The 19,512-nt window shown below is 46.7% G+C and overlaps 6 protein-coding genes and 1 long non-coding RNA gene across 11 annotated transcripts; 2 read left to right on the top strand and 5 right to left on the bottom strand.

The window, feature by feature from the left end:
* Window positions 1-3,570, bottom strand: LOC136183780 (von Willebrand factor A domain-containing protein 7-like). Of its 2 annotated transcripts, XM_065970543.1 has the most exons (6): window positions 2,426-3,570; window positions 1,590-2,372; window positions 952-1,535; window positions 465-870; window positions 235-414; window positions 1-189 (listed from the first exon to the last, which is right to left on the bottom strand). In XM_065970543.1, the coding sequence occupies exons 1-6, from the start codon at window positions 3,561-3,563 to the stop codon at window positions 107-109; spliced, it is 3,174 nt and encodes a 1,057-aa protein (XP_065826615.1). In that variant the 5' UTR covers window positions 3,564-3,570; the 3' UTR covers window positions 1-106. The 2 variants fall into 2 exon arrangements, with proteins under 2 accessions (XP_065826615.1, XP_065826606.1); XM_065970534.1 differs by having other exon boundaries at window positions 1-414.
* A 145-nt stretch (window positions 3,571-3,715) lies between these two features.
* On the bottom strand, window positions 3,716-7,157 carry LOC136187744 (pulmonary surfactant-associated protein D-like). 2 transcript variants are annotated; one of them, XM_065975430.1, is made up of 13 exons: window positions 5,503-5,749; window positions 5,268-5,453; window positions 5,176-5,211; window positions 5,068-5,121; window positions 4,977-5,021; window positions 4,847-4,927; window positions 4,747-4,800; window positions 4,647-4,700; window positions 4,536-4,589; window positions 4,406-4,477; window positions 4,312-4,347; window positions 4,145-4,238; window positions 3,716-4,087 (listed from the first exon to the last, which is right to left on the bottom strand). In XM_065975430.1, the coding sequence occupies exons 2-13, from the start codon at window positions 5,370-5,372 to the stop codon at window positions 3,726-3,728; spliced, it is 1,047 nt and encodes a 348-aa protein (XP_065831502.1). In that variant the 5' UTR covers window positions 5,373-5,453; window positions 5,503-5,749; the 3' UTR covers window positions 3,716-3,725. The 2 variants fall into 2 exon arrangements, with proteins under 2 accessions (XP_065831502.1, XP_065831495.1); XM_065975423.1 differs by lacking the exons at window positions 3,716-4,087; window positions 4,145-4,238; window positions 4,312-4,347; ... (6 more) ...; window positions 5,068-5,121; window positions 5,176-5,211 and adding exons at window positions 5,846-6,615; window positions 6,676-6,791; window positions 6,852-7,157 and having other exon boundaries at window positions 5,338-5,453; window positions 5,503-5,628; window positions 5,696-5,780.
* Window positions 7,158-7,208: 51 nt separating this feature from the next.
* LOC136188831 (uncharacterized) lies at window positions 7,209-7,875 on the top strand. The gene is made up of 2 exons (XR_010670311.1): window positions 7,209-7,429; window positions 7,491-7,875. It is a non-coding gene; the product is annotated as an uncharacterized lncRNA (long non-coding RNA).
* Window positions 7,397-11,647, bottom strand: LOC136188814 (von Willebrand factor A domain-containing protein 7-like). 2 transcript variants are annotated; one of them, XM_065976616.1, is made up of 8 exons: window positions 11,375-11,647; window positions 11,258-11,320; window positions 9,798-11,206; window positions 8,928-9,710; window positions 8,289-8,872; window positions 7,836-8,241; window positions 7,598-7,777; window positions 7,397-7,547 (listed from the first exon to the last, which is right to left on the bottom strand). In XM_065976616.1, exons 3-8 carry the CDS (start codon window positions 10,948-10,950, stop codon window positions 7,471-7,473), a joined length of 3,183 nt encoding a protein of 1,060 aa, XP_065832688.1. In that variant the 5' UTR covers window positions 10,951-11,206; window positions 11,258-11,320; window positions 11,375-11,647; the 3' UTR covers window positions 7,397-7,470. The 2 variants fall into 2 exon arrangements, with proteins under 2 accessions (XP_065832688.1, XP_065832680.1); XM_065976608.1 differs by having other exon boundaries at window positions 9,798-11,320.
* Window positions 11,648-11,898: 251 nt separating this feature from the next.
* On the bottom strand, window positions 11,899-13,617 carry LOC136199522 (uncharacterized). The gene is made up of 12 exons (XM_065989737.1): window positions 13,399-13,617; window positions 13,307-13,342; window positions 13,205-13,258; window positions 13,110-13,154; window positions 12,985-13,065; window positions 12,879-12,932; window positions 12,776-12,829; window positions 12,666-12,719; window positions 12,541-12,612; window positions 12,456-12,491; window positions 12,319-12,409; window positions 11,899-12,263 (listed from the first exon to the last, which is right to left on the bottom strand). Exons 1-12 carry the CDS (start codon window positions 13,510-13,512, stop codon window positions 11,899-11,901), a joined length of 1,056 nt encoding a protein of 351 aa, XP_065845809.1. The 5' UTR covers window positions 13,513-13,617.
* Window positions 13,618-13,748: 131 nt separating this feature from the next.
* Window positions 13,749-16,829, top strand: LOC136187494 (neuroglian-like). 2 transcript variants are annotated; one of them, XM_065975107.1, is made up of 9 exons: window positions 13,749-14,018; window positions 14,292-14,913; window positions 14,969-15,235; window positions 15,290-15,598; window positions 15,654-15,953; window positions 16,002-16,295; window positions 16,345-16,467; window positions 16,519-16,578; window positions 16,634-16,829. In XM_065975107.1, exons 2-9 carry the CDS (start codon window positions 14,649-14,651, stop codon window positions 16,816-16,818), a joined length of 1,803 nt encoding a protein of 600 aa, XP_065831179.1. In that variant the 5' UTR covers window positions 13,749-14,018; window positions 14,292-14,648; the 3' UTR covers window positions 16,819-16,829. The 2 variants fall into 2 exon arrangements, with proteins under 2 accessions (XP_065831179.1, XP_065831170.1); XM_065975098.1 differs by having other exon boundaries at window positions 13,749-14,913.
* Window positions 16,830-17,212: 383 nt separating this feature from the next.
* Window positions 17,213-19,129, bottom strand: LOC136185281 (pulmonary surfactant-associated protein D-like). The gene is made up of 12 exons (XM_065972386.1): window positions 19,038-19,129; window positions 18,747-18,959; window positions 18,549-18,688; window positions 18,456-18,500; window positions 18,329-18,409; window positions 18,223-18,276; window positions 18,117-18,170; window positions 18,012-18,065; window positions 17,882-17,953; window positions 17,794-17,829; window positions 17,648-17,741; window positions 17,213-17,602 (listed from the first exon to the last, which is right to left on the bottom strand). Exons 3-12 carry the CDS (start codon window positions 18,579-18,581, stop codon window positions 17,244-17,246), a joined length of 882 nt encoding a protein of 293 aa, XP_065828458.1. The 5' UTR covers window positions 18,582-18,688; window positions 18,747-18,959; window positions 19,038-19,129; the 3' UTR covers window positions 17,213-17,243.
* Window positions 19,130-19,512: the final 383 nt, after the last annotated feature.

Raw genomic sequence — 19,512 nt, 5'->3', positions numbered from 1 at the left:
CCGAAAGGTGATCTATTTATTATTATCAGGGCACAGCTCAAGCAGGAAAAATTATCACTACTTTCACCGTGATAAAACAGTCCATAAAACAGTTCATATAATCGTCTTAGTGTGCTATAAACCTCCAAACAACTACCCCAAGAACTAGCACGAAAGTCACAATCATTGCGTTTGCCGAAACAGTGGATCCTAAATACATTAGTGAGAAGGCAAGCACAGTCGCGTTATTTTTACCGCTGGAAAGGCAAAAAGGCGTTGATCCTGCCCATCCGAAAGGACAACAAGTGAGTAGGTTATCACCTGTAAGCTCAAAAGGATCAGTGCACGAAAAGTTGGCCAATTGTCCTTCTTGAAAAGCTGTTGCGTCTCCGTTGAGTACGCCGTTTAGAGGAGCACTCGGCTTCTGACAGCCCTCTAGTGAATAGAAAATAAGTGCATTCTCGCTCTCGAAGAATTGCGTTTACCTTGACCACAGTTGTTCCCAAAATATCCCCCGCGACACAAGCAGCTGTTGGGTCCTTGGCACCGGCCTCCGTTCAGGCAAGGTGCTTGGTCACAGTTACTTTCAGTCGTTGACGTCTTCGTTGGCGTGCACGTAGCTTGATTTCCTGACGCATCTGCCACGTTCACTGTGACGCTTTCCGTACAGCAAGACGCCGTGACTGTTGCCGTGACGAACGCATTGCGACTCGTAGAAAGATCGGGATGAGAAATCGAAGCAGTTGACGATTCAACTCCAATAGAATCCAAATGCGATCCTTTGTCGAGAATCGTCACGGAAGAAGACCAGTTTCCAGTGCAATCGTTTGGCGTGCACGACGTCGAGTTGACGTAGTCGACGAAACAAATCGGTGGATCATAGTCATTAAACTAGAAACAAACAAGACAATCAAAAAGAGAGACTCGCTTTATGCATATAATAGTCAAAGCTTCTACATCCCTTAGGCTTACCTGAGAATCAACAAAAACCTTTGTAAGAAACGAGCTCGTCTCATTGGTTGTCTGTGACCTGACAACGATCACAACGCTGTCAAGAGACGTTAGAGGAAAGCACGTCGGTACAGCAATCTCAATCGCAACCGTCTCCGAACTGTCAGCGGCGAGACGAAACGAACTCGGTTGCGGTGCGCCGGCCAGGCCCAATAGATCCTCGGCTTCGACCGTAATATCGAGATATTCCGCCTCGATATTCGCCGTTGATACTACAAATTGCAAACCCAATTTATTTCCCTGTTTGACGCTGCGTCGCGAATTGGCTACGGTTTCCACTTTGAATGCAACGGGAGTTATGAGAGTGTGAGCGAGACGAACGAACGTCCGCCCGTTATATTGTCCCGAAATCGCGATGTTGAACGGTTCGGCCGGAACGGTAGCTTCTCCTTGGGTCACGTATAAAATATTGTCGGTTGTGTCGTCAAAAAGAACGGCGACATATTCCCCAACGAGGGTCGTGTTTTCTAGTACGAAGAGAACCTTGTCCACGGTACCTCCACTGGGAAGACCGTTAACCGACAATCGTACGGTAACCAAATCGCCTAAAGCAAGATAAAACATTATCAATATTTCCTAAATTCTCTGTCTTCCTATACCGATTCTCGGCTGGCCTAGTATGGGAAACATTCCTGGGTGACTGTTATTAAAGTTTGCCTGGACGAGACTAGGAACGAAGTTAAGCGAACTCGTGCCTTTGACGAGCAAATCAAAGCGGCTCTCAGTGTTGATCACTTGCACAGTCCACGAGCCGCGATCCGGACTATGTACAACAGCAAAAACAGCATTGCCCGTCTGAGCGACGTCGTCTTGCTCCAACGCCGGAGCCTGACCGTTGGGTTTAGTCAGTCTTAGAGAAGGATTTCTTCCGCTCAAAGAAACGGTCATGTTCGTCACGAGATCATCGACAGTCACAGTCACGTTTACACCAAAGGGTCCCGAAGGCGTCGTTGATTCGTATTGCGCTAGACTGATGTCAGTCGCGTCGACGAACGACGAGGCGAGTCGTAGAGCGTGTCCGGTCTTTGACGTGATTTCTGACAGCACTTGACCACCGGATACCTCCGCCAAATAGTTGTAAATCGAATGGGAATCGATTCCTCTGTCCGGTCGCCATAGATTCAGCGAGGAATTGCCAACGACGACGACTACTTTGACTCGTTTAGCTGAGAAAAGAGCTACAGCTTCAGGGTATCGATTGAAGTCGTTGGCACCGTTGTCCGTAAATAGGTAGATGGTGGATCCTTTCTTGCTGCTTCTGAGTGCGAGAATAAGGCCGCTGACTGCAAGACTTTCACCAGCAGAGGACACAGATGTCCTAACGGAAGAAATTTTGTTTTCAAACTCAGCTGGTATGCGAGTTTCATATAAGCCTCCAAAATCTGTCAACACGGCAAAAACTGAAAGCCTCGTACATGTATACGTCATTCATTACCTTGGTCGTTGAACGGCACGAAGAAAAAGTCGCTTGGTCGCAGCGATGGCGAATTGCCGAACGAAGTGCTCATCTGCCTATAAGCCTCTAGCATATCGTCTCGTAACGTCGACGTCGTGTCGAAGACAAAACTGATCGTCGCTCCGTAATCGAGCCCCATGAAACGCGTGAATCGATCGTCGTCGACGTGATCCCAAAGGCTATTGAGCAAAGCAACGGTAGCGGCCGTCGCAACTCCTGCCGCATCCTTGTGCAAATAGTTATGCGGCGAAAAAATCGCACTCGTACTATCTTTATTGATGCCGCCTGTCGCCTGTTTCAGTGACGTCACATCGATGACGCCCCCGTGACTACACTTCCCCTCGTCGTTCGCACCGCCCCCGATCAGGTCCTTCGCATCGGGTTTTTGGCGATCCTGTTTCGGATAGTAGCCGCTTGTGATGAAACTCGTGACGAGATTATTCCGACACGATTCTCGACGTAGCGTGAGAAGGCCGCCCGGACAATCTTGGCACGTGGGAACGCGCGGCGGAGCTATGTTCGTCGGTTGACGTCCGCGAATGGCGAGATTCTCGTTCGGCTTCGTATTACCGAGTTCGATCCAATTCGAGTGACTGTAGAAGTCCTGTAGACCGTGTAGGAGTTGCCCGATCGACGTGCGAGCGTCGTCGTACTCCCCCGCGACGACGCTTCGCACGGCGGCGCTGTAGAGAGCGAGAAGACGCTCGTTGCCGACGAGAAAGTTCTCCGCGTCGAAATGGGCCGCCGTGCTGTCCGGATCCTCCGCGTCGACGTCGGCGTTCGCCGTTGTTACCGTCGCAATGGCGGCGACGAAGCCCTCAGCTGACGCCGAGTTTCCGAATGCGGCGCGAACGATTTCGTTCGGGTCGTCGCTTGTGAATGAGGCGGGAAGAAGGCGGCGTTTCTGAAGGAGTGCGCGACCGACTTGCGCCATCGCCGCCTGCGTCATTTCGATGTGCGTCGTCGATCCGGCGATCGTTTTCGAAAACGATCCGCCGAAGATTGTGTCGGCAGCGCCGGCGAGTTTCTCGTTGAAGGCCGTCGGTACGAAGGCGTTCGCGATCCCGGCGAAGACAAGCAAGGGAAGCGGACCAAGAGCCATCATCATCATCATCATGCTAGTACGTACAATGTAGGAATGCCGTCAGCTTGCAGTCCTAATGATCACTTCCTCCCGAGCACGTCATCTCACGTGCGAATACTACTGTATTTAAGACATGCTCAATACGCTACACAGTGCGTTGCATTGAATGGGTCTACCGATAAAGCGAATGCAAAATTAGTTGATCTTCCACGCACCAAAACAGGCGTAGTCACGACGAAAATCGTATTTCATTCGGCATGCCACCCTCACAGACAGTCGGCCGCCCTTTCTCACATTCCAAAGCATTCCAACATGTTGAGATCTGTCAGAAATGCTTTCAAAATGGTCTCCTGTAAAGCCGATGCGAAGTGAATCAACAAAGATGGCAGATGAACAAATGTCTGGTGTCGATAATCCATCAGCATACAAATTGGAGTAAATAAAATAGATTCCAGATTCTGGTACAGTGATATATCCATTGCTGTACGTCATTCCACCTTGGACGACAGATGGAAGGGAGCCTGACGTTCTAGTTGACCAGTGAGTAATTACCTGGCCTGAAATAAATAAAAGTTTAATACTTTATACACGTATTTTCAACGTTTTTTCCTTACCCGGCGAATAGGTTTGCCACGTAGAACCATCACCAACAAGGTATGCAATAGGTTTCAATATTGTACTCAGTGAAGACTTCAGATCTGCTACAATCTACATACACACACACATACATACATACAACACTGATGAGCTGAATAAGCTAAATTTACTATTTAATTTGTACCTCTTTTTTCAGTCGTTTTAAAACATGTTCATCTATCTAAAATTTTAGACGACAGAGGTAACTGAATGTTGTGACAGAAGACCACGTCATTTACATCAGGTCCTGGTATTCCTCGAAGTCCCTGCTGTCCTTTGTGACCAGTCAATCCTCGCTCTCCCTTCATTCCCTAATTTATCAACATTGCGTATAATGAGATACAGTAATAAGTTTACAATTTGACTAACTTTATCTCCTTTGAGTCCAATTGGTCCAGATACTCCAGGGTGGCCCGGTGGGCCCTACATTTAATTAACAGTATCATATGTGCAGCGTGGGCATATTCAGTAATACTGTACAGGAATTCCGTCGATTCCTCGTCTTCCTCTTGGCCCTGTCCATCCTATCTCTCCCTACAAATTCGTTACCATATGCAGCCATATATGGCATAGTTTAAACCTTTAGTCCCTGTACTCCCTTTTGTCCTTTTGGACCTTGTATGCCGGGTACACCCTGCAATTGAGTTAGAACGATTTTATAAGACGATGAAATAAATTACTTGCAGTCCAGTTTCTCCGCGAAGTCCCTGTGATCCAGTTGCACCTTGGGGACCGGTGGGACCAATGACACCAGCAGGACCCTACTCTAACACTAACATATATTTTCAGAAAAAATGCTTAATTAAAAACCTGTTTTCCGGGAAAGCCTTGAGATCCTTTAGCACCTTGATCACCCTATGCAAAATTGGAGTTTGGGTATCACTTCAAAGCTGTGCATCACTTTGGGTCCGTTTTCTCCCGCACTTCCGTGTGCTCCTTTGTCTCCTTTGGGACCCTATTACTAGCGCTTAATATTATTAAAAGGATTGGTATTCCTTTGTAGACTAACTGTAATGCCACGCACTCCGGGGTGGCCAGGAGATCCCTAACACGTTGGAGTAGAAAATAAATTCGTAGCTTCACTATGATGTCAGTTTATACTCTGTCTCCTTTATCTCCTTTCGGGAGACGAAAATTCGTGCTGCTTTCCTCGCTTTGATATGAAAACGAAACGAGAGAAAGAAGGATGAGTAGGCACCAATGCATTCTGTCTGGTTTGCCACTTCAACTGGTTCTTGATTCGAGTGCATACGTATATATAGTGTGCGGACGTCGTCATCGTCACCACTGTACCGGATTTTTACAGAGACTCGGCGTTTAGAAAGTACTGTAATACCAAATTTGGTCAAGTTCGTCTCAAGCTTAGGCGACTTTTGTTTGCGTAAAGAGTGTGTTTGTTATCTTTGCTTGTGCATTCGACGGCGGCTCGCGTGCATTCACGAGTGACCGGTGCAAAAGATACCTGCAAGAAAATCCGGAGTAAAAACGTCGTGTTTTCTCTTGTGGACCATGCAAATAATCTGGCAGACCGTGCCCAGACGTATCACTTCGCAAAAACGAAAAATTTGCTCTCCTTCTCGCTGACTCTCCTGATGCCATGAACTTTTACTATATCTACAAAACCTCTTTACAGTTCACAGCATTCAATTACAGAATAATCCCACCCGCCTACGACATACAATTTATTGTCTTCCGTTGTGCATGCACCGTGCCCATACCGTGGACTATTCATTGAAGGCAATGGAAGCCAACAGTCTGTTTCTTTGTCATAAAATTCTACAGAAGTAGAGAATTTATGGTTTTCGTCACATCTTCCTCCCGTTGCAACAAGGTTTCCGTAAAGTGCAGCAAAATGACATTGTTTATTCGTTGTGGGCGACAGGGTAGTCCATTTTTCTGCACCCAAATCAAGGCAGTGGGCATCTTTACTTCCCATCACGTCGACACCAACCCCACCGCCAACGAATAGTTTATTACCAATAGTTGTCAGTGAGCAGGCAAGTCGTTCTGACTTCATACTTTTAACTCTCGTCCATTTGTTGGTTTCAATGTCCAGAACACTGACAATGGCACTTCGATTGAAGGCTTCATCTACTCCCCCTACAATGTAGATTTTTCCCCCGTGACCAATTGCAGATGAATAGCGCAATTGATGATCGACGGGCAACATCGCAAGCACGCGTGCGCTGTCAATTTCAGAAACGTGTCTGCAGAAACCGTTTTCGTCTCTGATAAGAACGTATCCTTTTTCGTGGCACTTCATTAGACTGCGTATGTTCACGCTAATGAGCGAATCGGTCCACTTTCCATTAGAATATCGGAACAGCTGTTTTGTTGTATTAGCAACAGTCAGCGTTCCATCGATTTCTGCCACTCGTCCATCAATGGAAGAAGATGGCGGAAGAGGCGATTCTACTGCCTTCCAAAAGTGTTCCCTACGTTGAGGAGTCTATTGTCACAAAAAAGTCATTTTAATTTTATTGACTCAATGAGTGGATTAATTGGATACCTCGTATTTTGTCCTCAGTCCCAGACAAATCATTTCCACTCCCTTTCGTAGCCTCACTTGCACAGCATTTTCCTTTTTCAACTCCGATATTTCGTCACCATGACAACAATAAAAATCTGACCAGTATCTTTGTTATTGACGAGAATTAATTTTTATCGATTTCATATTACACGTACTTAGCTCAGGCATTTCAAGAATTTCAACGATGTGCTTCTGACCTTCTGTTAGCCTTAGAGCATTCACGAACGAGTCGAAAGCCTTACTGCCTCCTTTGCACGGCAGAATTTTCATAAGGAGTTCGCGCGCTTTGTTGCGTTTTGTGACGGAAGGAAGATGAAGGAACTCCCAGTCGTCGCGTGTGATCAATCCGCGCGCCGTCAGACGATCGAGAAGCTCGCCTTCGACGTCGATAACCCCTACGAGTGCGTCGAGGCGAGGAATGACAACTTTATCCCACGGATTTGCACTCATTCAGAGTTTGCAGTTTCAGTTTCAGTTTGACGTCTTCTAAGACCACCCGGATCTAACGTTGCTTTACCGTTGGTCGAAGGGAGCGCAAAGGCCTGTCTCGAAACGATCTGACTGCCTCGAGAGACAAACGACGAATTCGTCTATCTACGAGAGATGTTTCCGTACGGCAAGCCAACGTGGTGAAAGTAGGAACGCTTCGACAAGGCGATGATGAGCTTAGCCGCTATTGCGGTAGAGCTCGCCTCGAGGCGAGACACCATTCATGTTGTTCTACGTCAGAAAGGTGAGTACTATAGTGTATAGGCAAAAGCGAAAGCGTCAGAATCATTTTCCTATAAAAACAGCTACACCAAGAACTAGCACTAAGGTCAAGATCATTGCGTTTGCCGGAACAGTGGATCCTAAAGAACGACAATAGTGAGACAAGCTTTACGAAAGCCGGATCTTTTACCGCTGGAAAGGCAGAAAGGCTGAGATCCTGCCCATCCGAACGGACAGCAAGTGAGTAGGTTATCACCAGTAAGCTCAAAAGGATCAGTGCACGAAAAGTTGGCCAATTGTCCTTCTTGAAAAGCTGCTGCGTCTCCGTTGAGTACGCCGTTTAGAGGAGCGCTCGGCTTCTGACAGCCCTCTATAGTATATAGGAAATACCATAAATTCATTATTGCTTTTTTGAAGCGTTTGTTTACCTTGACCGCAGTTGTTCCCAAAATATCCCCCGAGACACAAGCAGCTGTTGGGTCCTTGGCACCGGCCTCCGTTCAGGCAAGGAGCTGGGTCACAGTTACTTTCAGTCGTTGACGTCTTCATTGGCGTGCACGTGGCCTGATTTCCTGACGCATCTGCCACGTTCACTGTGACGCTTTCCGTACAGCAAGACGCCGTGACTGTTGCCGTGACGAACGCATTGCGACTCGTAGAAAGATTGGGGTGAGAAATCGAGGCAGTTGACGATTCAACTCCAATAGTATGCAAATTCGATCCTTTGTCGAGAATCGTCACAGAAGAAGACCAGTTTCCAGTGCAATCGTTTGGCGTGCACGACGTCGAGTTGACGTAGTCGACGAAACAAACCGGTGGATCATAGTCATTAAACTAGAAAAAATGAAAGAGACTGAAACTAGTCAATCCCTTAGGCTTACCTGCGAATCGACGAAAACGTTTGTAAGAAACGAGCTCCTCTCATTGGTCGTCTGTGATCTGACAACGATCACAACGCTGTCAAGAGAAGTTAGAGGAAAGCACGTCGGTACAGCAATCTCAATCGCAACCGTCTGCGAACTGTCGGCGCCGAGACGAAACGAACTCGGTTGCAGCACGCCGGTCAGGCCCAATTGATCCTCGGCTTCGACCGTCATATCGAGATATTCCGCCTCGATATTCGCCGTTGACACTACAAATTTCAAACCCAATTTATTTCCCTGTTTGACGCTGCTTCGTGATTTAGGGACAGTTTCCACTTTGAATGCAACGGGCGTTATGAGAGTGAAAGCGAGGCGAACGAAAGTCTGCCCGTTATATTGTCCCGAAATTGCAATGTTAAACGGTTCGGCCGGAACGGTAGCTTCTCCTTGGGTCACATATAAAATATTGTTGGTTGTATCGTCAAAAAGAACGGCGACATATTCTCCAACGAGGGTCGTGTTTTCTAGCAAGAAAAGGACCTTGTCCACGGTACCTCCATCGGGAAGACCGCTAACTGACAATCGTACAGTGACCAAGTCGCCTAAAGCAAGACGAAAGATTACCAATATTTCCGAATTTTTTTCCTATGCGTGTACCAATTCTAGGTTGGCCTAGTATGGAAAACAATCCTGGATGAGTGTTATTGAAGGTTGCCTGGACGAGACTAGGTACAAAGTTGAGCGAGCTCGTGCCTTTGACGAGCAAATCAAAGCGGCTCTCGGTGTTGATCACTTGCATAGTCCACGAGCCTCGATCCGGACTGTGTACAATAGCAAAAGCGGCGTTCTCTGACTGAACGATGTCGTTTTGCTCAAACACAGGCGGCTGACCGTTAGGTTTAGTCAGTCTGAGAGTCGGATTTCTTCCGCTCAAAGAGAGGGTCATATTCGTCACAAGATCATCGACAGTCACAGTCACGTTTACACCGAAGGGGCCCGAAGGCGTCGTTGATTCGTATTGCGCCAGACTGATGCCAGTCGCGTCGACGAACGACGAGGCGAGTTGTAGAACGTGTCCTGTCTTTGACGTGATTTCTGACAGCACTTGACCACCGGATACCTCCGCCAAATAGTTGTAAATCGAATTGGAATTGATTCCTCTGTCCGGTCGCCATAGATTCAGCGACGAATTGCCAACGACGACAATGACCTTGACTCGTTTAGCTGCGAAAAGAGCGACGGCTTCAGGGTATCGATTGAAGTCGTTGGCACCGTTGTCCGTGAATAGGTAGATGGTGGATCCTTTCTTGCTGCTTCTGAGTGCGAGAATAAGGCCGCTGACTGCGAGACTTACACCAGCAGAGGATACAGAAGTCTTAACAGACGAAATTCTGTTTTCAAAGTCAGCTGGAATGCGAGTTTGATATAGACCTCCAAAATCTGTATCCACAAAAAAAGAGAGAGAAAGTATCAGTATCAATTCTTGACAAGGAAACAGAAAATAACTAAAACTTCATAGCACATTACCTCGGTCGTTAAAAGGCACGAAGAAAAAGTCGCTCGGTCGCAGCGACGGCGAATTGGCGAACGACGCGCTCATCTGCCTATAAGCTTCGATCATATCGTCTCGCAGCGTCGACGTCGCGTCGAAGACAAAGCTGATCGTCGCACCGTAATCGAGTCCCATAAAACGCGTGAACCGATCGTCGCCGACGCGATCCCAAAGGCTATTGAGCAAAGCGACGGTAGCGGCCGTCGCAACTCGTACCGCCTCCACGTGCAAATAGTTATGCGGCGAAATAACCTCGCTCGTACTATCCTTATTGATGCCGCCCTTCGCGTGTCTAAGCGACGTAAGATCGATGACGCCGCCGTGACTGCACTTCCCGTCGCCGTTTTCAACGCCGCCCTCCAGATTATCGGCGTCCGGCTTTGGGTTATTCTGCGTGTAACCGCTCGTGATGAAACTCGTGGCGAGATTATTCCGACACGATTTTCGCGGTAGAGCGAAAATGCTGCCCGGACAATCTCGACACGTAGAAACGCGCGGCGGAGCGATGTTCGTCGGTCGGCGTCCGCGAATGGCGAGATTCTCGTTCGGCTTCGTATTACCGAGTTCGATCCAATTCGAGTGACTGTAGAAGTCCTGTAGACCGTGTAGGAGTTGCCCGATCGACGTGCGAGCGTCGTCGAGCGCTTCGACGACAACGCTTCGCACTGCGGCGCTGTAGAGAGCGAGAAGACGCTCGTTGGCGACGAGAAAGCTCTCCGCGTCGAAATGGGCCGTCGCGTCGTCCGCCTCCTCGACGTCGACGTCGGCGTTCGCCGTGGATACCGTTGCTATGGCGTCGACAAAGCCCTCAGCTGACGCCGAGTTTCCGAATGCGGCGCGAACGATTTCGTTCGGGTCGTCGCTTGGGAATTCGGCGGGAAGAAGGCGGCGTTTCTGAAGGAGTGCGCGACCGACTTGCGCCATCGACGCCTGCGTCATTTCGATGTGCGTCGTCGATCCGGCGATCGTTGTCGAATACGATCCGCCGAATATTTTGTCGGCGATGCCGGCGAGTTTCTCGTTGAAGGCCGTCGGGACGAAGGCGTTCGCACTGTGCGCGAGGACAAGTAGGAGGAGACTTGAAGCCATGCCTGGTGGCGAGAGGAAGCGTTGCAAGGAATAATACATATGCTAGCGTTTCATTCGGCACAATAAACGCGTTATAGCGTCCTGAGTCAGGTGGCCCGGGGAGTGGTCCGCAGAGCCTATAAGGCTCTTGTGGGGGGCCGGGGGAACTACCTTCTCACGAGGCTAGGGAGGAACCACAGCTGACGTCGTCAGCTGACAGTCTACTGTACTACAATCCGTGCTACTAGACCTTCAAGTTTCTGTGTCTTATCCGATTTTCAGAATGACAATACAATTTGATGACGAAAAGAATCCTCTACAATTGAAAGATTCGTCACAGCTCACAGCAATCAATAACTCTACCCACACAGCGTATCGTAAATCTCAAATCTGCCAAAGCCATATGCTTGCTGCCAAACTAGACCAGGGTCTAGTAGAGCAGTAGAGTAGAAGACATCGATTTGAAGAGAAGCGAATTTCATACCTATTTCCATTGACTCTATGCTTCTGAGTGGAAAGCCTCGCTGCCTTGGCACGGCAGAATTTTCATAAGTAGAAGTCTAGTTCGCCCGCTTTGTCGAGTTTGCACGAAAGGAAGACGAAGGGCTCTTCTGACTTCACACCCAATAAACGAGTACGCGCGATCAGACGATCAAGACTACGTCGGCTAGCCTCGAAAGCCAGGCCCTCCACGGTGCGGCACGGGCCTGGCTTGCGAGGCTACACTGGTTAGACGTCGGAACGACGTCTTCATGCAAAAAACCTTCCCGGATGCGAAAGAAAACGCGATTACGCGAAGGCGTCTCCATACAATCTCACTGTGATGAGCGATGATTTAAGAGGGTCACTTTGATCCTGGTGAGTTCCGTACGGTAGGCCAACGGGAATTTGGGGGCAAGGCGGTGGTCTAGAGGCAGAACTCGCGACCCCTCGAGACCCCATTTAGTTTGTACACTCTGCATGTTGCCATGCGTACAAAACAGAATGCAGAATTACGGAGTTAAAGACTCAGTTGATCTTCCACGCACCAAAAACGGTATATTGAGGACCAAAATAGTATATCATAGTTCCACCCAGTGCCCTTAGAGACAATCGGCTGCTCTTTCTCACATTCCAAAGCATTCCAAGATATTGAGATCTGTCGTCCCTGTTCACGAAACGCTCATCTGTACGGCCAATAAGAAGTGAATCAACGTAAATGCCAGGAGAGCGATAACCAGGCGATGATAATCCATCAGCGTACATTTGAAAGTAAATAAAATAGATTCCAGATTCAGGTACTGTGATGTATCCGTCGCTGTACGTCATTCCACCTTGAAGAACGGTTGGATAGGAGCCCGACGTGCTAGTTGACCAGTGAGCAAAGACTTGTCCTAGCAAAGAGATGGAAATTTAATCATCATATGCTTCCAAATTTGCTCTTGCTACCGCTGTTGTAGGTTTGCCAATTGCCGGCACCAACAAGGTAAGCAATCGGTTTCAGTGCTGTGCCAAGTGAAGATTTTAGATCTTTTACAATCTGCATGATTTAGATCGGATGACATAAACGTTTACTTGATTCATACTTGTTCTTTTAAATTCTTCAGAATCGATTCATCTATCTAGACGAAACAGAAATGACTAAGCGGAGACCATACTAGGGATCTTTACGTCAGGTCCTGGTATTCCTTGAAGTCCCTGCTCTCCTTTATGACCAGTCAATCCTTGCTCTCCCTTTACTCCCTAATGGATCATTATTAATTAAGAAATGTCAAATAATAGTTTCGTTGGCTTACTTTGTCTCCTTTAGGTCCAATTGGTCCAGTTACTCCTGGATGGCCTGGTGGACCCTAAATCCACAGTCAATGGTTTGGTAAGTGCAGTGTGTTTATTTTTTTTGTAATACAGGAATTCCGTCGATTCCTCCTCTTCCTCTTGGTCCTGTCGATCCATCCTCTCCCTAAATGTCACATCTTACCCAGAAAATGCATGACGTGTTTCAGATATACCTTGATGCCTTGTGTTCCTTTTTGTCCTTTTGGTCCCTGTATTCCGGAGACACCCTACAATTGAGCTCAACGACTCAGCATGTTACACGGTCGGTGTGATAAATACTTGGATTCCAGTATGTCCACGAGGTCCCTGTGGCCCGACTGGACCTTGAGCACCGGGAGGTCCAACAACACCAGTGGGACCCTATTCTAATTTCAATCTATTGTTCAAAATATTTTTTATGAAACCTGTGTTCCAGGAAAGCCTTGCAATCCTTTTTCACCTTGGTCACCCTATGCAAGTCGTACTGTAATTATCTCCTGGTGTAAGAGACTATGTGTACTTTATCTCCATTTTTTCCCTCGCTTCCTTGCGCTCCTTTGTCTCCCTTATGACCCTATAGCAATATTGTCATTGAGAGAATATGTTTCGTTTGTAGACTGACCCTATTGCCTGGCATTCCCGTGTGGCCCGGAACTCCCTAGAACATTTCACTCAGTAGAGATGAGACTCATATGATTGTTGTAGTGCCCGTACTCTGCCTCCTTTGTCTCCTTTCTGGAGAGGGCAGTTAGTACTGCCTTTGTCATCTTGATGCGAGAGAGAAACGACGCAAAGAACGATGACAGAGACGATTGAACACCAATGCATTTTTTGAATGCTTTGTTGCTTTGACTGTTGTTGATCAGAGTACAGGGCGAATTTATAGTGCGTTCGGGTGTCCGCGCCACGTCATCGTATTTTCAGAGATCCCTTTATGGCATTCTCTGAGCAGCTAAACAAGAGAGAGTTATACCAAATATGGTAGCGCTCGTAGAGCGCGTGGGTGACTCTTGAGTGCTGTTTACTTTGCCGTTTATGGTCGCATGCTGGCGTGGAGAGTGTGTTCGTCGACTTCCACCAAGCGTCTCACGTGAATGCACGTGTGACCGTGAAAACTTTGTACTACAAAAGGGAAATCTTTTTGACCTATCAATGCGGAGTGTAGTAGAAATAGCAAGTGGCTTCTACACTATAAAAGCGGTTTGGCTTAGAGAAAGCATATGTAGATAGATAACCGGTGTGCACTGAGCGCACGCGCGAGCCCCAGCGGCAGTCGGTGATCCAAAGAATGTTTCTGCAATTGCTGCTGTTTCTTTCAATGTGTACCTGCCAAGGTACAGCGCAGTCTCAGTTGATTGCGTGTGGATGGTATATGCCGGCCAAAGAATTTCCCCCGCTAACGTACCCGGCCGGCCAATAGCATTCACTTCGCGCCATCGCTGAGGAAATTCAACGTTATTAGAGGTACCGTTGTGATTCGGTCTTAGCGTTGAAGTCGTGGGCTCACCTTGACTTAGAAGTGAAACTCGCGAGAGAAAACAGATTGATTTTTTCTCACGTACCGGGGCGTCGATCAATCGATAGAACTGCTAGTCGAATTTTTTTAGATTCATTAGCGATTTACGTCTCGCTTGAGGAACCCTGGATTGTAGCATGCTCTGCACAGAATCCAGCAAATATAACTTGGCGTTTAGCCAGTGGCGGACAGCTAAAATTGAACGTTACGCAAGTAACCAGCAGAAAAAGCGTTCTTTACGTCAGACTTTCTGCTGCGCTAACGAGACTTGCGTTACTTCGGGAACCCTTGCAATGTCGAGCACGAGATCTTACGACAATGCAAGAAACCCTAATTGACCAATTTGAATTTATGATTGGAAGTACTCGATTATACATGTGTTTTCATTACTATAGAATTAGTTAACGTGTGCTTAGGCAAGCCTTCACTGTTAAGGCAATCACCAAGCATGAATCAGATATTGCTAGGGCAAAGTATAAGATTACTTTGTGTGATTTCACCAGCCACGAGTCCCCATTCTTCTGTGACGTGGATATTTCAAAGTAACTGCAGTCAATCAGTGCTAAAAAATTCTTCTGAAGACAAAAATGTCATGTGGGAACGAGAAGTCTCTCTGGATGTTTCAGGAAAAGAGAGCAACGGAACGTACTTTTGCAACATCAGCAACTCGCTTGGATACGTGCTGTCATCTCCAATAGTTGTGATCGTTGCATGTAAGTTAGAATGCATTTAGTATACGTTAGTCGTCACAACAATTTGTCGCGGCAGATTTGAATAAGCTGACCATATCAATAAACCCAGCGTCCCGTCGAGTGATTGAGAACAACGACGTAAAGGTGTCAGCTCACGTTGACTGTAACCCAGCTCCATTCAACATCACGCTAAGCCAAGATGGAGAATTGAAAGCTAATATGACTGAAGAAAGCAATCTCAACTACAATTTCAAAGCAGAGAAAAGCGACACGGGAAGCTATGTGATAAGAGCGGTGCACGTGTTGGGACAAGTGCTTGAAGAGTTCTTTCTACTTGTCCTGAGTAAGACGCATGCAACGACTTATGTATAATCTTCGTCCTTCACTTGTTCCGCAGGTCTACCTAGTGCAGTGAAATTTTCTATCCAGAATGTCGCTCGCAGTTCAGTCAGCTATAATTGGACGGTGGGTTCGGACGGTAACGCAGATATCAAAAGAGTAGTGATGTGCTGTGGCAAGAACGTTGATGATGTTAAAACATATCCGTGTTCTGGTTCTGCTACCGTGTCTCAAGATGCGGATTCTCTTTCGTCTGCGAATACTTTGTTTGGCTTGCGTCCGAACGCGACATCTTATTGCGAACTCTTTGTTTTTAATGAGGTCGGCGTGACTGCAAGCGGAGTTCCAAAAATTGTCGCAACGAAAGGTGAATTGCATATCTAGCGTATAGTAGTAGAAACTAAATGTCAGTTTTTGTACAGTACCAAGCCGGCCTAAAATTACGAGTTGCATTTCAGAAGAAGAAACGGTCATTGCTTTAGAGTGGAAAACTTTTAATGAAGGCAATCCAATCATACAATACGTTGTATTATATCAGAGTACAGGAATTGTCGACATTTGGAAGAATCAAACTCTGCATCTGACAGATGGAATTGAGCAAACGGGAGGAAGGATACAGCTGACGCAGTTGAAAAAGCTAACGTTGTATCAGATTAGAATAATCGCCGAAAGCAGCGTAGGGACGAGTCCGATAGGCGGCGATCAATGTTGGACTACGTGTGGTTAGTGTGCATGACAGAAAGTTGTGCTGTAGACATGTTAGTTTTTAGATCTTCCGGCACCTATAGAATCTAAAAAAGACACACGGGCTACTTTAGAGGGCGGCGAGGCACTTCAACTGTATGTGGACGACAGATGCGGAAATGCAACGGAATTGGTGTTCAAGTCTTGCGATTCGGAAGAAAAGCCACTGGAAACTAAATTCAGCTTAGTCAGCAGCCGCACGTTTTGGGCAAATGTCACATTCTTAGAATCGGGTGATCACTGCGTTATGATCAAAGCGACTACGTTCAACGGAATTAGAATTAGCAGCAATTATGCCACTTTTAGAATAACTGCCAAGCGTAAGATGTCCTTGATGATGCTGTTCTTTTTCGATTCTTTCTTTTTTAGATGCAACGAAGGATGAAGAAAACGTACTTGTCACTGTCGTGGCTCCTGTCGTTGCTGTTGTGTTAACAAGTGCGATCCTTATTGCAGTGGTCGTTGTCTGCCGTTATCAACGCCGCAATGCAGGTAAAGAAACCACCATAATAACTGTAATGATTTATTTATTCTCTTATCAAGGTTCACGGACGAAGTCAAAAAATGAGCCGACAAGGAAGGTTGAAGATCAAAAAGGCAAAGGTTCATACACTTATTTTTTCTAAAACAAAGCTCAGGCATATTGGTCTACTAACAGAACATTATAAGCGTGGGCCTCTTTATGAAGAAGTTGAGTTGAGCGCTGCAAGGAACGATCAAGAGGTGGACATGCAAGACTCAAGAGCGTATGGTGTCATTCCAGCGAGAAACATCGATAACTTGGAGCCAAATTTACACGATTCGCCAGCTTATGCTCATGTTCAGGCAACGCCATCCCATTGATTTCCTATTGACTATGGTCATATTGCTAATGACTATAGTAGACATAGTAATATTGCTAATCAGCAATATGACGTCACGATTAGGTCACGAGTACCCGGATACGATGAACGCGTTCTCCTGCTTTTCGTTGCTGTTGGTGGTTTTAGAGCAGTGCAGGTGTAGTTCGAGCGTCCTCGAGCTCTAATGAATATGTAAGTGACATCACCGTCTCTCTCTTTCGCCGATCAAGGATGATATATAGATCCTGCAGTTGATTGCGGCAACTAGCGCTAGCTGCAACACGTAGAGCTACAGTTTCGGAAGACCGAGAGTAAGTACTGTTCAGTTATTGTTGCGTTGCGCCGGCGAAACTGTCATGTCAGACGGGAGAAACATCGATCACTAGTAAATACATAAATCCAGCATAAACAGAGCATAACAGCGAGCTAGTTTATCTTCCACGCACCAAAACAAGCATAATCAGGTTCAAAAGTGTAAACCATGTCCCCACCACCTCCTACCCTTACAGACAATTGACTTCCCTTTCTCACATTCCAAAGCATTCCAACGTATTGAGATCTGTCATGACCGTCTTCAAAGGGTTTGTGCGAAAATCCAATACGATGTGAATCGACGTATATTGCAGGATATCTATTGCCGGATGATGATGATCCTTCAGCGTACAAATTAAAGTAAATGAAATAGATTCCGGATTCAGGTACAGTGATGTATCCGTTTCTGTACGTCATCCCGCCTTGGATAACGGACTGATGAGAAGTAGGTGACCAGAGAGCAATCACTTCGTCTGTGAAAGAGATTATATCACCAGCTACTTCAAGTTTGTTTTTACCTTGTCTATAAGTTTTCCTGCCATAGCTTTCACCAACAAGGTAGGCAACAGGTTTCAATACTGTACTAAGTGTAGACTTCAGATCTTCTACAATCTAAGCGTATCCTGTAGTTGATAGGCAAGAGACGAGGTCAGTTAAGCTGCACCTGTTTTTTCAACCTTTTCAGAATCTCTTCGTCTATCTAGATAAAAGTGAGGTAAGCTAAATCAACAGAAGATCAAGAGTCAATTTACGTCAGGTCCTGGTATTCCTTGAAGTCCTCTCGCTCCTTTGTGACCAGTTATTCCCCGTTCTCCCTTCGTTCCCTAACAAATTAGGCATCAGTTTGTATACAGTAACTAGCTAACTAACCAACCAACCAACCGTGTCTCCTCTAGGTCCTTTAGGTCCAGGTACTCCTGGGTGACCCGGCGGACCCTAAATTTATTTTTAGGGACGTTGAGTCATACAGCATTTGGGAATACGTACGGGAGTTCCGTCAATTCCTCCTCTTCCTCTTGGTCCTGTAGATCCACTGCTTCCCTGAAAAGTGGCTCTCACTCCTTTCCCGCATACTGACTGCATTATGCTGTACCCTAATTCCTTTCATTCCCTTTTGCCCTTTTTGGCCCCGTAGGCCAGGTACACCCTGCAATTGTGTTGAAACGATCAAAAATGCTTTGGCGTGATTAATACATTACTTGCAGTCCAGTGTTTCCACGAGGTCCCTGTGGTCCGATTGCACCTTGGGGACCGGTAGGACCAAGAACGCCCGCGGGACCCTTGTCTAGTTTCAATTTCATTGTGAATGAGAATTCTGTCTAGCACCTGTTTTCCAGGAAAGCCTTGTGGTCCTTGAACGCCTTGATCACCCTGTGTAAAAGTGTAACTATATAGTCATCGTAGGGAGAAACTGCAGACTTTGTCTCCGTTTATTCCTGCGCTTCCTTGCATTCCTTTGTCTCCTTTATGACCCTGTTACTAGAAAATTAGAGACGAAAGGATTGATTCGTTTGTGGACGAGCCCTAATGCCACGCAGTCCCGAGTGACCAGGAACTCCCTAACACCCCGAGTCAGATTAGAAAAATAGCGTCGCGTGGCTTTATTTTAGTGCACACTCTTTCTCCTTTGTCTCCCTTCTGGAGAGGAAAAATCTCTTCTTTGTTCTGATATGAAAGAGGGACGATGCAAAGAAGGACGATTGTCCAGCGATGCATTTTCAACACTTGAACTCAACTGATTCTGATTGGAGAGGCATTCAGAGCTTATTTATGGTGCGCTCAGGCCGGTGTACACGACGTCATCGAATTTTCAAGAAGATCCTAAGTGCCCTGAGAGTGATACCAAATATGGTAAAACATGACAACTTGGAAACGCGTCGGCGCGGCTTTCAGTGCTGTGTATTTTACCATTTATGGTTGCATGTTGCCGTTTTTATCGGGCATTCCCGTGTGACCGGTTTCTGCTGGCAGGAGCGTAGATCTTATTCATGCTTTTTTGTAGTAACGTCAATGAAGCGCTGCGATGTTTTTGGGCTAAGCATTGCACTAATCGCAGGCTGAGCTCTTTTGCCCCTGCTTCGATAGCGTCGGGTGCAGGCGAATCTGGCGATATCCTGCTTCCGGAGGTCTTGAAAATTGATAGGGGCCGGTGTCGTCATTAACCTAATTGCATTTTGAATCTGCAACCGACTGTCCGGTTTAGCTGACTCAATCTAGTGTGTAGGTGATCGAGTCTCTGTAACGTTATGAAATTCTGCAACTAAGCTGACCTGTTTACCGTTCCTAGATGCAGTAATTTTCTTCTAATATATTGCAACCTAAATTGTCTTTAACTCACTGGGTGCCAGACAATTTTTAACAGAGGCATGGAAGAATCACAGAC

This window comes from Oscarella lobularis, chromosome 1, assembly GCF_947507565.1.
Source record: "Oscarella lobularis chromosome 1, ooOscLobu1.1, whole genome shotgun sequence".
Taxonomy (NCBI): Eukaryota; Metazoa; Porifera; class Homoscleromorpha; order Homosclerophorida; family Oscarellidae; genus Oscarella; species Oscarella lobularis.
Note: the sequence above shows the minus strand (reverse complement) of the source record. Positions and strands in the feature narration are given on the sequence as shown.

Coding starts and splice junctions, on each gene's coding strand:
- LOC136187494 (XM_065975107.1), top strand. CDS start 14,649: ATGAATCAGATATTGCTAGGGCAAAGTATAAGATTACTTTGTGTGATT. Junction 15,599..15,653: donor AAAAATTGTCGCAACGAAAG/GTGAATTGCATA, acceptor GTTTTTGTACAG/TACCAAGCCGGCCTAAAATT. Junction 16,468..16,518: donor TTATCAACGCCGCAATGCAG/GTAAAGAAACCA, acceptor TCTCTTATCAAG/GTTCACGGACGAAGTCAAAA.
- LOC136188814 (XM_065976608.1), bottom strand. CDS start 10,950: ATGTATTATTCCTTGCAACGCTTCCTCTCGCCACCAGGCATGGCTTCA. Junction 8,873..8,927: donor ACTAGGCCAACCTAGAATTG/GTACACGCATAG, acceptor GTCTTGCTTTAG/GCGACTTGGTCACTGTACGA. Junction 8,242..8,288: donor ACGTTTTCGTCGATTCGCAG/GTAAGCCTAAGG, acceptor CATTTTTTCTAG/TTTAATGACTATGATCCACC.
- LOC136185281 (XM_065972386.1), bottom strand. CDS start 18,581: ATGCAAGGAAGCGCAGGAATAAACGGAGACAAA. Junction 18,501..18,548: donor CAGGAATAAACGGAGACAAA/GTCTGCAGTTTC, acceptor ACTTTTACACAG/GGTGATCAAGGCGTTCAAGG. Junction 18,066..18,116: donor GAGGAATTGACGGAACTCCC/GTACGTATTCCC, acceptor AAATAAATTTAG/GGTCCGCCGGGTCACCCAGG.
- LOC136187744 (XM_065975423.1), bottom strand. CDS start 7,146: ATGAGTGCAAATCCGTGGGATAAAGTTGTCATTCCTCGCCTCGACGCA. Junction 6,792..6,851: donor TCTTGAAATGCCTGAGCTAA/GTACGTGTAATA, acceptor GATACTGGTCAG/ATTTTTATTGTTGTCATGGT. Junction 6,616..6,675: donor GACTGAGGACAAAATACGAG/GTATCCAATTAA, acceptor TTGTGACAATAG/ACTCCTCAACGTAGGGAACA.
- LOC136183780 (XM_065970534.1), bottom strand. CDS start 3,563: ATGATGATGATGATGATGGCTCTTGGTCCGCTTCCCTTGCTTGTCTTC. Junction 2,373..2,425: donor CGTGCCGTTCAACGACCAAG/GTAATGAATGAC, acceptor CCGTGTTGACAG/ATTTTGGAGGCTTATATGAA. Junction 415..464: donor TGGGAACAACTGTGGTCAAG/GTAAACGCAATT, acceptor TCTATTCACTAG/AGGGCTGTCAGAAGCCGAGT.
- LOC136199522 (XM_065989737.1), bottom strand. CDS start 13,512: ATGCATTGGTGTTCAATCGTCTCTGTCATCGTTCTTTGCGTCGTTTCT. Junction 13,343..13,398: donor AAGGAGACAAAGGAGGCAGA/GTACGGGCACTA, acceptor GAAATGTTCTAG/GGAGTTCCGGGCCACACGGG. Junction 13,155..13,204: donor AGGGAAAAAATGGAGATAAA/GTACACATAGTC, acceptor CGACTTGCATAG/GGTGACCAAGGTGAAAAAGG.